General features: G+C 42.8%; 1 protein-coding gene across 1 annotated transcript; it reads left to right on the top strand.

The window, feature by feature from the left end:
* Window positions 1-702: 702 nt before the first annotated feature.
* On the top strand, window positions 703-16,118 carry slc13a5b (solute carrier family 13 member 5b; the record flags this gene model as incomplete). Its single annotated transcript, XM_083886385.1, has 12 exons — window positions 703-774; window positions 2,537-2,665; window positions 4,136-4,272; window positions 5,114-5,340; window positions 5,966-6,146; window positions 7,662-7,784; window positions 8,878-9,090; window positions 9,207-9,313; window positions 9,959-10,080; window positions 10,179-10,340; window positions 13,824-13,961; window positions 15,993-16,118. The coding sequence occupies exons 2-12, from the start codon at window positions 2,567-2,569 to the stop codon at window positions 16,116-16,118; spliced, it is 1,635 nt and encodes a 544-aa protein (XP_083742511.1). The 5' UTR covers window positions 703-774; window positions 2,537-2,566.

Here is a 16,118-nt window from a genome sequence, read left to right as displayed (position 1 = left end):
GGAAATGACGATGTTCACGAACGTCTTTTTTTGGTCCACAAACCAAAAATGATTCAGTATCAATGATTTTTTTGTTTATGTGGAGCAAAGAAACAAAGACAATATTCACATTTAAGAAGCTGAAACAATCAGAAATCTGGTTTTAATCATGAAAAAAGCTTCAAACCGATTATCATGATGATTAATTTAGTAAAAGATTAATAATCGATTTGTCGTTTCAGCTCCAATTAGAACAGTAGAAATGGGCCTATACATACACCTATGTACAAATAACAAATAACAATGTATAGAGTGTATTTATGATTCATTTACTGTTATATTCATTTTTTTAAAAGTGCTTTTCCTTCCAAAATAAGGACATAAACTTTTGAACAGTGTTTGCATGAAAAGCTCCGTGAACGAAGAAGTGAATGAATGAATGGATTTTTCTGCCATTTTAGCAACAGCAGGAAACTTTGTGTTGTTTTTGTTTGTTTAAGTCTGAGATGAATGTGTCACTCCCTTTGTCTCTCTCTCTCTCTCTCTCTCATTGTGATTCGCCCTCTCTCTCCCCTCCCCCTCCCTCCTCTGGTCAAAAGCCTCAGGTCCATGAAGCCTCAGTGTCTCTTGTGTGTCTGTTGTGTGTCTGTTGTGTGTCTCAGTGTGTCCTGCAGCAGGATGGCAGCAGCAGCAGCAGCAGCGTTCTTCAGATACGTGCTCTCCATAAAGAACGAGCTGATCCTCTTCTGTTCGCCGTTCCTTCTCCTTCCTCTGCCGCTCGTCATCGGGACTCCGGTATGTGGTTTTAAACACGTGTTTTATAAAAAACTGTTCCATCATCACACGAAGTGAAGTCTAACGCGGAGTCAGTCAGTAAATCACGAAAAAGTTGCGTTTTAAAACACACAAAAAGCCTAAATTCTTGCGCGTAATTGACGTTTTGGCGTTGCGTAAAAGCGCACGAGCTGCACCTGCTGCTGCTGCTGCACTGGAGCTGAAGCTGCTGTTGGTTTAACGTCAGCGTGGGAACTGAACACAGTCACGGGCTCATGTGTCCACGGTCCGCACATGTGATCATGTGATGTGATGTGATGTGATGTGATGTTATTATAGAGAGCGCTTTTATGTCCTGTGACGCACACTGAGCGCTTCACTCTGACTCGTATGGATTCATCGATGTTGAAATGTTCATGTTTAAGAAGCTCAAGAAAACTCACGAAAATTCACAATCACAAGAGTTGACTGTAATCCTTAATCTGGATTAGATCCGGATGAAACTTTATTTCTTTCAATTCAGATGAGTTATGATTAATTGATTTATTATTAACAGTTTTATTATCATTATAAGAGAGAGCGGCTTTCTTGGAAATGTGATCATTTTTTGTGACGGATTAATTTGATTAATTTGATCAAATTTCCCCCAAAAAACTGTTAAAAATAAATAAATCATATCTGCGTCAAAACTCCTTGGATTTGGATGAACTTTGGTGTTTGTATGCAGGATGTCATACTCTGCATATGTGAGCAGCAGCAATACATTCAGAATTGATTGTCGTCGTTTTTTCTGTTTTGATAAATTGAATCAATGAGTTTTATGGGTTTTTAATGTTGAATATATTTTGGTTGTTTTTTTTGCTCCATAAAACAAAAAAATCCTGAAAGACTGAATAATTTTTAGTTTGTGGATAAAACGGAGAGATTTTGGCAAACACTGGACAAATCAAATACCTTGACTCATGTTATTATATATTATATATTATTATAAGGCTGTTGAAGTTACTCATAATGAGGCATTTTGTCAAATTGAACATATAAATACATAGAATTGTCTGCATAAGTTTGACTGCATTGGAGAACAACACAAAAAAGACAAAGAAAAAAACCAGATATCAAATAAAAGTCTTTCAGTATTTAAGTCCAGATCCTGAAGAGTCAGACGGGTTAAGTGTTTTATTTCACTGACAAACACAGATTTAAAAAAAAAAATACAGATAAGACTCAATAATCTCTTTGTTGTCGTTCAGTAAAAGACGTCGAAGAATAAATGAATCAAAACAGATAAGAACATACGGTTTTTATCAAGACGACACTGACCGTGTATTTTCAAGCAAAAACTTCTTAAAAGAACGTTTTTATAGAGTAAGAGTAAGTGTTTCTACAGTACGACGACGATGATGATGATGATGATGATGTAACACAGATGTGTTTTTATCACCTCCGTCAAAGAGGTCGTGTTTTCACGGCCGTGGGTTAATCTGGGAGTTTGTGCTTCTGTTCCATTTGGAGTCGGAGCTCGGTTTTCTGACTTCTTCCTGCGCCAGAACAGATCATATCTTCATTTTTCCTCTTTAAACGATTCGATCTTGTAAAGAAGTCACTTGAATTTGTTACTCGTGTCTTAGAACTTCTCTTCGACTCATTAGTTCATCGTTTTTTTCAAAATAAAAGCCTCTGAATTCGCATTGAATTTGTTGTCTTTTGATGTTCATTGAACGCTTTTATTTTTGCGATACTCTCTGTAAAATAATGTGAAAACATGTTTTTCTCTGTCGTGCAGGAGGCAGAATGTGCTTACGTGATCATCCTGATGGCCGTGTACTGGTGCACGGAGGTTCTTCCTCTGGCCGTCACCGCCCTCCTGCCGGCGCTGCTCTTCCCTCTGTTTGGCATCATGCAGTCGAAAGACGTGAGTCATCCGGTCGCCTTCGTATCGTACGCGGGAGTTCGTATATCGTACCGTGTTTTCTGGGCACGCAGCGTCGTCTTTTACGAGACGCAACATGTGACGTCACCGTCTGAAGTCCGATTTTTCTGGGCTTTTTAAGGGTTTTACAGAAACGAAAGTCAGTGAATGACAAATATAAAGTCTCAGGACCCGAATGAGTATTTGTTGTTGCAGTACCACAAGTGACCACTGGGAAAAATTCGAAAAAAAAATCGACACCCTTGAGTCCGTGTCCGTCTGCGCGGTGAAGAAGTTCAAGAGGAAACGCAAGATTAAAACGTAGGTAGATTTGAGTGCAGCGCCACCGAGTGGCAACAGCAGGAACAGCAGTAGGTTTATTCATGGAGACATGGAGACCCGTCCCAATACCTCCCCCTTAAAATTTCCACTCGATGAGGGAAGTGGCTTCCCTATGGAATTGGGACACCACTATATGCAAGTTAGCATAGTGAACTTAACGAACATGCTAACCTATGTCACATGTTGACAATTCTACCGGTGGAGCATGCTACTGTTTTCAATCAGGAAAACAGCCTCGGCAATAACTCGGCAAATAGCCGCTAGCTAGCTAGTTAGATTTATGAAAGCAGCTAGCTACTTAGCGAGTTAGCTAGCTAACCTACGTCACATGTTGGCAATTCTACCAGTGGAGCATGCCACTGTTTTCAATCAGGAAAACTGCCTCTGCAATAACTCGGCAAATAGCCGCTAGCTAGCTAGTTAGCTAGTTAGATTTATGAAAGTAGCTAGCTACTTAGCTAGTTAGCTAGCTAACCTACGTCACATGTTGGCAATTCTACCAGTGGAGCATGCTACTGTTTTCAATCAGGAAAACAACCTCGGCAAATAGCCGCTAGCTAGCTAGTTAGATTTATGAAAGCAGCTAGCTAGTTAGCTAGCTAACCTACGTCACATGATGACAATTCTACCGGTGGAGCATGCTACTGTTTTCAATCAGGAAAACAGCCTCGGCATTAACTCGGCAAATAGCCGCTAGCTAGCTAGTTAGCTAGTTAGATTTATGAAAGCAGCTAGCTAGTTATAGCGTATGTCAAACGTATATCAAACCAACATATTCCAACACATTTTCGACATTGTTTAGTGCTTATTTTGCGAAAAATATACTTATACCACGGAATAGTTCCTCGGCAGATGTGGCCGCCATCTTTGTTGAAAAAAATCTTATCTCATTTTCCACTTCGTTTTAAGCCGGAATCAGAGCTCACTACATTATGAGGGCTGATTATAGAGGGTAAATCGCACTGCCCCTTTACACGAGAAAGCGCAAAAATGTAGGGTTAGGGGAGGTATTGGGACGGGGCCATGGTTGACAAATGTACACAAACTGGTACACTGCCATTTTTATTTAAATGAAAAACACTTTCTTTCAATGAATATGACCTGACATGAACCAGAAGCTGCTGTTTCCAGGTGTGTATGCAGTACCTGAAGGACACCAACATGCTCTTCGTCGGGGGGCTGATGGTCGCCGTCGCCGTGGAGCACTGGAACCTCCACAAGCGCATCGCTCTGCGGGTGCTGCTGTTTGTCGGCGTTCGTCCGGCGCTGTGAGTGACGTGACTTTGAAATCCTTGAAAGTCTGTGAATTCGGAAAAAAGTAAATAGACACGGGTCATTGAAAGGGTTCGGAATATTAGAAATATATAAGAATATAAGAAAGAAGTGAAGTCGACGTTTACGTAACGTCAGTTCTGCGCCGCTTGGTGTACGTAGACGAGGCCTGTGCAGGTGTTGTGGACACAAAATCGACTTTTTAATCATTTACATCCTCATATTTGGCACAAGGCGCTAAATTCCTGGAACTGTTGTCTCGCGGAGCTCCGCTTTGTCCGTAAAACACGCGAGAGTGCTGGCGAGGGCAACGGTATCCGAAAACCGGAAGTCCACGAAGTCCTTGAAAAGTTCTATTGTGGTCTCCACAGTGCAGCACAGAGTTCTACACAAACTTCCAGCCTCAGAGGATATATGTGTCCAGTGGAAATGGCAACGTGCCTGCTAGCTAGAGCCCGCTAATGATCGCTTTAACAAATGCTGTTAGCTCCCAGTAGCCTCGTTCCATGATCTCCGTCTCACCAAAGACAAAATGTCCAAGTCTGACGTCGACCAACATCCCGAGGACAATCTCTTGTCCAGATCCCGAGCGTCGCTGCAAAGCCAATAAAAGTGGACGCCATCGCGGACGAAGACCGGCTCTTAAACTTCGTCCTCTCGTCTTTTTTTATATGGCTTCCATGTGATCAGCTGTGGGATCGTAAACAAATCACCTGCTGGAGATAAGAACGCTTTCACTGCCGTCGTAATCTGTCGTCTCCTCCTCGTCGTTGTAAAACGTCTTCGAGTCAAGGCCGTCACACGTGTTTTTCTTCTTCTTCTTCTTATCTGCGGCAGCTTGATGTTGGGTTTCATGGGCGTGACGGCCTTCCTGTCCATGTGGATCAGTAACACGGCCACCACGGCCATGATGGTGCCCATCGTCCAGGCCGTGCTGCAGCAGCTGAGCAACAGCGAGGCGGAGGTTCCTCAGATCCTCAGCGCGGACGAGCAGCTCCAGACACCAGAGGGCGACAGAGACGCCAAACAGACGCCGCTGACGGAGAAACAGAGCGAGGGACAAGGTGAGATGATGGTAAAGATCACAGAGCTGAGACCTTCACCGAGACTTTAACACTTGGTCACTCGTGGGTTAGGAACCAGCTCATGATCCACTGGATCCAGAAGAACTTTCTGGATTCTGGAGTTGCTAAAATCGTTTAAAAAATATAATATTTAATGTTGGTGAAGCTTCTTCTTCAATAATTAACTTTATTAACTAGCCAACTGTCTATCTTAGCTCGCTATTAACTAACCATTTATCTATCTTAGCTTGCTATTAACTAGCCAACTTTCTTAGCTGGCTATTAACTAGCCAACTATCTATCTTAGCTCGCTATTAACTAGCCAACTGTCTATCTTAGCTTGCTATTAACTGACCATTTATCTATCTTAGCTTGCTATTCACTAGCCAACTATTTATCTTAGCTTGCTATTAACTAACCATTTATCTATCTTAGCTTGCTATTAACTAGCCAACTATCTATCTTAGCTTGCTATTAACTAGCCAAACATCTATCTTATCTTGCTATTAACTAGCCAACTATCAATCCTAGCTTCGATATCAACATTATCAACGGTCTATTTTTGCTGAAACTCACTCAAATCTTTGTCTAAACTCTTTAAATCTTTGTCGCTCTGTGTTCAAAGGCCAAGTGGTGGTGACTTTCTTAGACACCGCAGTGGAGGCCGCCAAACACAAGGAGGCAGCAGAGAAGGAGAAGATGTGCAAAGGCATGACGCTCTGCATCTGCTACGCTGCTAGCATCGGAGGAACCGCCACGCTCACGGGAACTGGACCCAACCTGGTGCTGAAAGGCCAAATGAACCAGTGAGTGTTTTCTCCTGCCGTCGTCACACCAACAACGAGATTAAAACTTAGATGAAAAGGGGTTTCTAAGTCTAGCGCCTCCTAGTGGGCAGAGGTGCAAACAACAGATGACCAGGGGTCAGAATGAGTGTTGTCGGTACTGGTCAGAGAGGAGAGATCGGACAGGATGTTATTAGAAAAGGAAGGTTGATAAAATGAATTAAATGAGATAAGATTAATACAGTGATATTATTCAGGTAAGGGGATAAGGTAAAATGAAATAAGACGAGGTAAATCCAGGCAAATTAAGATACACAAGATAAGATGAGATAAGATTAAGGAAGTTATGTCAAGATAAGATACTGTACACAAAACGACATAAGATAAGCTTAAATCAGATGAGATAAGATAAGATAAGATGAATTAAGATATTCTATAGGATAAAAAAATGTTCACTCGTTGAGGGAAGTGGCTTCCCTATGGAATTGGGACACCACTATCTGCAAATTAGCGTAGTGAACGCAACGAACGTGCTAACCTACGTCACATGTTGACAATTCTACCGGTGGAGCATGCTACTGTTTTCAATCAGGAAAACAGCCTCGGCAATAACTCGGCAAATAGCCACTAGCTAGCTAGTTAGCTCATTAGATTTATGAAAACAGCTAGCTACGTAGCTAGTTAGCTAGTTAACCTACGTCACATGTTGACAATTCTACCTGTGGAGCATGCTACTGTTTTCAATCAGGAAAACCGCCTTGGCAATAACTCGGCAAATAGCCGTTAGCTAACTAGTTAGATTTATGAAAGCAGCTAGCTAGTTAGCTAGCTAACCTACGTCACATGTTGACAATTCTACCTGTGGAGCATGCTACTGTTTTCAATCAGGAAAACAGCCTCGGCAATAACTCGGCAAATAGCCGTTAGCTAGCTAGTTAGATTTATGAAAGCAGCTAGCTAGTTAGCTAGCTAACCTACGTCACATGTTGACAATTCTACCTGTGGAGCATGCTACTGTTTTCAATCAGGAAAACCGCCTTGGCAATAACTCGGCAAATAGCCGTTAGCTAACTAGTTAGATTTATGAAAGCAGCTAGCTAGTTAGCTAGCTAACCTACGTCACATGTTGACAATTCTACCTGTGGAGCATGCTACTGTTTTCAATCAGGAAAACAGCCTCGGCAATAACTCGGCAAATAGCCGTTAGCTAGCTAGTTAGATTTATGAAAGCAGCTAGCTAGTTAGCTAGCTAACCTACGTCACATGTTGACAATTCTACCTGTGGAGCATGCTACTGTTTTCAATCAGGAAAACCGCCTTGGCAATAACTCGGCAAATAGCCGTTAGCTAACTAGTTAGATTTATGAAAACATGAAAGATGAAAATGCTGATGACATTTTCATCTTTTTTTTTATGACGTTTTTTTTTTTTTTACCTGAGCTGAAGTTGTTTTATCAGTGTTGACATCTGTGTGTGTGTGTGTGTGTGTGTGTGTGTGTGTGTGTGTGTGTGTGTGTGTGTGTGTGTGTGCGTCAGACTGTTTCCTCAGAACGGAGACGTGATAAACTTTGCTTCCTGGTTCGGCTTCGCCTTCCCCAACATGATCCTCATGCTCACACTGGCCTGGCTCTGGCTGCAGTTCGTCTTCATGGGATTTAAGTGAGTTTTTGTTTCCATGGTTCAAAGCTCGGCTTCACACTCTGTTTTTACGGCTTTGAGTCGCTGCCTTCAGGCTCCTGCTCCTGTTTCCCAGACAATCTGTCAAATACCAGCGTTTCCCAAACCCAAGGCGAACGTGGAACCACTTTTTAAAGATTTTTTTATCTCTTTTTTGTCATTGACGCAAATCACAATCATGACTAAAGCTAATCTGTGCATAATCTAACGACATATCTACAGATCCACATGTGTAACATCTGATATCATTTTAAATTGGTCAACAAATTATTCCCAAGATACGATATGTTTGCTAACTTCATTTAAAACTTCACTTCATGCTAAAAATAAATAAAAGTAAAAATAGTGGGGGTTTTTTGTATATTATATATTGTATATGTAATATTCGCATTAAAAAAAAATATTTTGCAGACTGCAAATCATGTTTATGTTTTGAAATCATGTTTTGGCGTCATGTGGCGCCACCTACCGCCGTCTACCAATCATTGCAGTCAGTAGAGTCTCAGCTGCCGAGCAACCACGGGTTGCCAGTTACGTCAGAAAACTAAAAGACCTCAGTATTTTGAATTTGAATGTAGTAACTGTTTTTGGCCACATTCTTACATAGTGCATGACTGGATATTTATAGCTTTCACGCTAACTTGCATAAATACGCCGTTTTGCGCCAGCACGACCGTGTCAGACCTATAGGTGGCAGTGTAAGTGTAAGTATAGAGCCACAAAAAACAACACGTGACTCCCAGATTCCCCCAGTTTTCCTGTGGATTTAAAGGTGAAGTATGTAGTTTATAGTGCCATCTAGAGGAGAGGCTGAAATTTAACACAAAGAACTGCTCCTCTGCTCACCCCCTCCCTTCCCTGAGCGCTACGGTATCCTCAGCTGGTCAAATGTCGTCCTCGTTGTCTTTCTCCGTGTCAGCAGATGAGGTTCGTGAGGCGAGGGAGAGGGCGGAGCTATCAAAAAAAGTGGATTTTGGGTTATATAAACCCATAAATACTACACAGTGTCCCTTTAACAGATACCAGTTTTTTTCCCCGGATACTGAGATACTGGTCTTTTTTGCTCCGCCCACAGCTTTAAGAAGACGTGGGGCTGCGGCGCCGTGAAGACGGAGAAGGACATCGCCGCCTACAACGTGATCCGCGAGGAGCATCGTCTGCTCGGGCCCATGTCCTTCGGCGAGATCAGCGTCCTGGGTCTCTTCACTCTGCTGGTGGTCATGTGGTTCACCAGAGACCCGGGCTTCGTGGACGGCTGGGCCACGTATCTCTTCAACTCCCAAGCAGAGTTCGTACACAAATGATCTCGCGCCGATTCGTTTCGGGGGGGGGGGGGGGGGGAGCGAACGTCAAACGTTGCCTCGTTTGTGAACTCTCTCTCTCTCTTGTGTCAACGTCTCTCAGGTACGTGACGGACGCCACCGTGGCCATCTTCATCGCCGTCCTCCTCTTCGTTCTGCCCTCAAAACCTCCAGGTCTCTGCTCACGGAGGAGTCGCAGTTTTGACACAGGTGAGACGACGACGAAATGCTAAATGTAAAATATGCACTGAAGTGTCACAGCAGAGAACGATCACCTGATTATCGTCTTTATACGATAACGTTTTCCTCAATCCTGAGGTCCTGGAATGGCTAACATTATCAAGACGTGGACAAATAAAAAAAATATAAAAACATATTTTTCCATTCCCAATTACCCTGATAGAGAAAATTGAACACAATCAAGTTATTGTGACTTAATTTTAATCACATTTTGGGTCATTTAACGTCACATCCTTTTAACAGAACTAGGAAAACATTGCATTGTTCGGTTAAAACACGCACGAGATGGCGTTAGCTAACCCTTAACCTTAAATTTCCCGTATTTTAACTTTTCTTCCAATTTATCGCAACTCATTTGACTTTACCTCTGGTTGAGACGTTTTTGAGATGGTTACTGGGGCTTTTTAAGTGACATTTCTTTGAGTAACTCTATATATAACTCTAAACTATATAAACTATGAGTTTACAAACAGATTTGACGCGTTTCCTTCGTCTCCGATGACACGTTAGCTTCATGATTTAATATCACATATTTCCCCTCATCTTTTAATGTTTTATTTGATGTTTTGAGAGTGGTCAGACACTAACGAGTCACGCAAACATCGTCACGTTTAGTTCCTCATGAGAGCGTCGGCCCGACTCCGCCTCTGCTCACGTGGAAAGTGGTGCAGAAGAAGTTACCGTGGGGCATCGTTCTTCTGCTCGGAGGAGGATTCGCTCTGGCCAAAGGCAGCGAAGTGAGTGGAAGACGAGAAAGCGCTGACGTCGTGTGGAAATGAAGCGTTTGAAACCCGGTGTTTACTGTACTTCTGTTTATTTTCATGCTCCGTGAAAGGTTTCGGGACTCTCGACGTGGATGGGCGATCAAATGACTCCTCTGAAAACCATCCCTCCCTGGGCAATTGCTATCATTTTGTGTCTGCTGATTGCTACCTTCACCGAGTGCACGAGCAACGTCGCCACGGCGACGCTCTTCCTACCTGTCCTCGCCTCAATGGTAAGTTATCGCAGCGAGCGAGAGTTGTGTTTAAGAGGATTAAGAAGTTTGAAGAGGGGTTTGAAAGAAGCCAACCGTCACTTAGCAGTGGAAGTGATTTACGACACCGGTCATTAGGCGCTTTTCTGCGACGTCGGCGCTAACGCGTTTGTCCACGTGTGCATTTTTAACTTTCGATCGCTTCCAAGACGCCTGGAAATAAGACAGTGGACATGTTCACGCAGGTTATAAGTTAGAGAAAATACAGCAAATATGGACGAGAGAGGGTCAAAAATATACAAACACTACATTCACGGTTGAAAAGACGAGTTAAGATAAGGAATAATATGAGAAAATGATGATGATAGTAATCATAGTAAGGCAAAAACCTTTATTGAGAGCAGAGAAACCCAACAAACTCCCTTTTAACAGAATATGTGCAGCCATCTGCCCAGACAGGTTGTGGTGAAAGGACAAGAGGGAGGTGAGGTAGAGACAGAAAATATGATGTGGACGTCTCCATCTCAATTTCTGCCAAAACATGTCATTTAATATAAAAACAAAAAGTTTTCCTGCAGCATTTCCAAAACCTATAAGAACCTGAACTCCCGTTTTAAAGCCTCCATAATCTAGATTTGTGAAGATGTTCATAAAATAAGTCTTAATATGAGACGTGAAAGAACTTCATAGTCCAGTCACGACTCTCAGGAGTTGGATGAGTGAGTGAATCTGACTCCGACCACAGAAACAGAAGCGTCTGTGGTCCAGATCTGAACCACATTTATGACTTTCATCTGGAGCTCCGACCACGTGGCACCATGGCACGTGGGGGGCGGTCCACTCCCGTTTACCAGAACTGGACCACAGGCTGGTCACTGCATCACCACAGGTCAACCACATCTGAACCAAAGGTGGCCCACAGTGGGCTGAAGTTTGCCAAGAGAAGGATAACATTTCTTCCAAAGACACTCGGCCCACAGATGCCTCGTCACATGTGGGCCACTTAAAATTTGTCTGGACCACATGAACGACGGCAGGGCCACATCGACACCAGAAGTGGTCCAACTCTACACCAGAAGTGGTCCACATCCACACACTGAAGTGGTCCACATCCACACACTGAAGTGGTCCACATTCACACCACCAGAAGTGGTCCACATCAACACCAGAAGTGGTCCATATCCACACCAGAAGTGGTCCACATCCACACACTGAAGTGGTCCACATCAACACCAGAAGTGGTCCACATCGACACCAGAAGTGGTCCACATCCACACCAGAAGTGGTCCACATTCACACCAGAAGTGGTCCGCATCTACACCAGAAGTGGTCCACATTCACACCAGAAGTGGTCCACATCCACACCAGACGTGGTCCACATTCACACCAAAAGTGGTCCACATCTACACCAGAAGTGGTCCACATCAACACCAGAAGTGGTCCACATTTACACCAGAAGTGGTCCGCATCTACACCAGAAGTGGTGCACATCTACACCACAAGTGGTCCACATCAACACCAGAAGTGGTCCACATTCACACCAGAAGTGGTGCACATTCACACCAGAAGTGGTGCACATTCACACCAGAAGTGGTCCGCATCTACACCAGAAGTGGTGCACATCTACACCACAAGTGGTCCACATTTACACCAGAAGTGGTGCACATTCACACCAGAAGTGGTCCACATCTACACCAGAAGTGGTGCACATTCACACCACAAGTGGTCCATATCCACGCCAGAAGTGGTCCACATCGACGCTAAAATTGTTCCACATCTACACCAGAAGTGGTCCACATCAACACCAGAAGTGGTCCACCTTGGGCAATCACTTCTCCTGAACCCATTCCCCCAATCGTAGTCCAGTATTTCAGCCCCTCCCAGTGGGAATCAGCCCACTTGGCCTTGTCTGGGCACCATAGTTCTCTCTGGTCATGGTTGAATGTGAATGTGTGAATATCTGTTCGCACCCCCCCCCCTCACTTGGGCCCCTCCTCCCATTGATGAGCTGCCAAACTCCCCAGTGGAGCCTGAATGGTTGATGCTGATGAATGGCAGGACTGTGCCTGCTGGACGAGCTCTGGTGAGGACAGCAGAAAAGACTCTGGTGCCAAACGTCTCCATTCACAGATATATTTAGTGAGGATGAGACCGAGAGGCAGAGGGAGAGGAAACACTCGTGAGAAAAGAGAGGAGGAGGAAAACAATTACTCTGAGGCTACATTCACATCCTATTCTCATTTATACTGTAGATTTATTTGTTTTGTGTTTGGAGCTTGTGTGGCTGTTGAGCTACAATAATCTTAACCTTAACCATAACTAGTTTATGTCTAACCCCAATCTAAACCTTTAACCAGAATTCAAAATCTTGACCAGTTCCTCAGAAATGACAACCAGGTGAGTTTTTATGACAGAAAAGGTCCTCGTGAAGAGGGAACAAATACAAGTACACAAGTACACACATGTACTTTTTCTAGAAAAGTTGGCCAATGCTGAGTAGTAGTGATTGCTAAGTCAAATATTTGGGACGCGGAGTCATGATTCACTAAACTCACACGTTTGCCTTTGATCTTCCATTAAACTCCTTTGATCTTCCATTAACTCCTTTGATCTTCCATTAATCCCCTTTGATCTTACAGTCATCTCCTTTGATCTTCAAATCTCCTTTGATCTTCAAATCTCCAACCAATTTCCTCCAAATGTCACTTTCATTTCCTATGGAAAACTTAACCGATTAGCATTTAGCTTTGTATTCTAATTTAAAAATCTAAAAATTGTTTTTCCCAACCTCTCCTCAGTTTCCCCTGAGTTGAGAAATACAGTAATTTCATTCTCTTTCTTTGTTACATGCCCACCAGTGACACTTGCTCCTTTTAGCGTAACTGTAAGCAAAGATGGCGGACACCTGTCTCCCTACTGGTGGGTCTAAAAAAGTGCAGAATTAGCGTCAAACATACTAACCCTACTCTAGTAATACAAAGCTAAATCCAAATCGGTGAAGTATTCCTTTAAATATTTAAAAATCTATTTAAAGACTGTAAACGTTCTGATGTACACGTTGTAAATTATCCCAAACAAATGGAAATTGCTGAATCAGCATTCTCAACTAATGCATGAGAACATAAGAGGTACAGAAACATACAGACACTGTGAAATAATCTTTAGGACAAAAACCCTGACGAGGCAAAACGCCGTCGCCGTGGTTTAAAAAACCTCTTTGTTTATTTTGAGAAGCAGAAATTACCGTGCGGGATCTGTAATTCAGACGCACATTCCACAGAGTCATGTTTCCTCCACCTTCAGCCTCCAGGCTGACATTAAAGCCGCATTCGCCGCCGTCGTCTTCTTCTTCTTCTTCTTCTTCGTCTATTTTGGACGTCATGACTCGCGGGAATTACATCTCAATTACACGGCGTCTAATGAGAGTTTTCTCTCGGCGCAGAAATTACACGGTGGATTTTTCCCTGTGAGTTACGAGTGGGTGATTACGGTTCTCTGTTACAGTCTCAGTCCATCGGCATGAACCCGCTCTACGTCATGGTGCCGTGTACGCTGAGCGCCTCGTTCGCCTTCATGCTGCCCGTGGCCACGCCGCCCAACGCCATCGTCTTCTCCTACGGATACCTCAAGGTTTCTGACATGGTGAGTGTCGCCAGGGTTCACGCCGTCACTTTGAAAACAAACACGAGGGTCCACGGAGATCCTCAAGACCTGGGTCGGGAACCTTAGATTCCCCAAATGTTGAGTTAAGATCGATGTGTATTTGTTTAACAGAATCTTAAGACACGTGTTATCATTTTTGACTCGAGACCATGAAGGTCTAGTGTCTACGACAGAAACATCGCAGTACTAAAAGTATTCTCAGTACTAGACAGAAAAGTTGCATTAATAAAAGTACTCTCGATATGAGAGGTCTATTACCAAAAGGTTCTAGACCTTGAAGGTCCCATTGCAGTACTAAAAGTATTCTTGGAACTAGACTGAAATATTGCAGTAATAAAAGTATTCTTTGAACGATGCTACTCCATGTATCTACTATAAAAACATTGCAGTACTAAAAGTATTCTCGATACTAGACAGAAAAGTCGCAGCAATAAAAGTACTCTCGATATAAGTGGTCTATGACCAAAAAGTTCTAGACCTTGAAGGTCCCATTGCAGTACTAAAAGTATTCCCGGTACTAGACTGAAAAGTCGCAGTAATAAAAGTACTCTTGTTACGAGAGGTCTATGAGCAAAAAGTTCTAGGCGAAAATATTGCAGTAATAAAAGTAATCTTGATACTAGACCTTTGGGGTCTCCTACCAAAACAGTGCAGTATTAAAAGTATTCTCTGTACTAGTACCGAAAAGTCGCAGTCATAAAAGTATTCTTGATATGAGAGGTCTATGACCAAAAAGTTCTAGACCTTGAAGGTCTACTGCCGTACAAAAAGTATTCTCGACACGAGACATTCAAAGTACTAGACTGAAATAATGCAGTAGTAAATGTATTGCTATAACTAGACCAAAACGTTGCAGCAAGGAAAGTATTCTTGATACTAGACCTTCGTGGTCTATTACCGAAGCCAAAAAGTTCTAGACCTCGATGTCCTAGAAGGACCTTTGCAGTACTAAAAGTATTCTCGTAACTAGACCAAAACGTTGCAGTACTAAAAGTATTTCCCGATACCAGACCTTTGTGGTCTACTACTGAAAAATTGCAGTAACAAAAGTATCCTTAATACTAGATCGAAGGTATTCTCAATGAGAGTCCCATTACCAAAAGGTTCTAGACCTTGAAGGTCCTTTAAGGACCTTTGCAGTACTAAAAGTATTCTTGGTACTAGACTGAAACGTTGCAGTAATGAAGGTATTCTTCAAACCTTCAAGGTCCAGTACAGAAACGTTACTTTTCTGGAAAAAATAAAAATATTCTTGATATGAGAAGTCTGTGGCCAAAAGGTTCTAGACCTTCGTGGTCTACTACCAAAACATGACAGTACTGAAGGATTTCTCAGTACTAGACCGAAACGTAGCAGTGATAAAAGTATTCTTGATACTCAAGGTCTAGTACCAAAACGTTCCAGACCTTCATGGTCTACTAACAAAACATCACAGTACTCAAAGTATTTCCCGGTACTAGACTGAAAAGTCGCAATAATAAAGGTATTCTCCATATGAGAGGTCTAGTACCAAAGAGGTCTAGATCTTGAAGGTCCTTGAAGGACCTTTGCAGTAATAAAAGTAGTCTCGATACTAAACCAAACTGTAGCAGTGATAAAAGTATTCTTGATACTGAAGGTATTCAATGAGAGTTCCATTAGCAAAAAGTTCTAGACCTTGAAGGTCCTTTAAGGACCTTTGCAGTACTAAAAGTATTCTTGGTACTAGACTGAAACATTGCAGTAATGAAGGTATTCTTCAAACCTTCCATGTCCAGTACAGAAACGTTGCTTTTCTGGAAAAAATAAAAGTATTCTTGATATGAGAAGTCTGTGGCCAAAAGGTTCTAGACCTTGAAGGTCCTTGAAGGACATTTGCAGTAATAACAGTAGTCTTGATACTTTACCTCTGTGGTCTACTACCAAAACATGACAGTACTGAAAGGATTTCTCAGTACTCAAGGTCTAGTACCAAAACGTTGGAGAGGTTGATTCATAAGCTCCGTGGCTGCTCTTGTTCTCCCCCTGCAGGCCAGAACAGGAATAGTCATGAACATCATCGGGATCCTGTGCATCACTCTGTCCATCAACAGCTGGGGCAGAGCCATGTTTGAGCTGGACTCGTTCCCCACCTGGGCCAACGTGACGGGGGCGTGA

The sequence above is a fragment of the Microchirus variegatus genome, assembly GCF_963457635.1.
Source record: "Microchirus variegatus genome assembly, chromosome: 3".
NCBI classification, from domain to species: domain Eukaryota; kingdom Metazoa; phylum Chordata; class Actinopteri; order Pleuronectiformes; family Soleidae; genus Microchirus; species Microchirus variegatus.
This window is presented reverse-complemented; position numbering and strand designations above follow the sequence as displayed.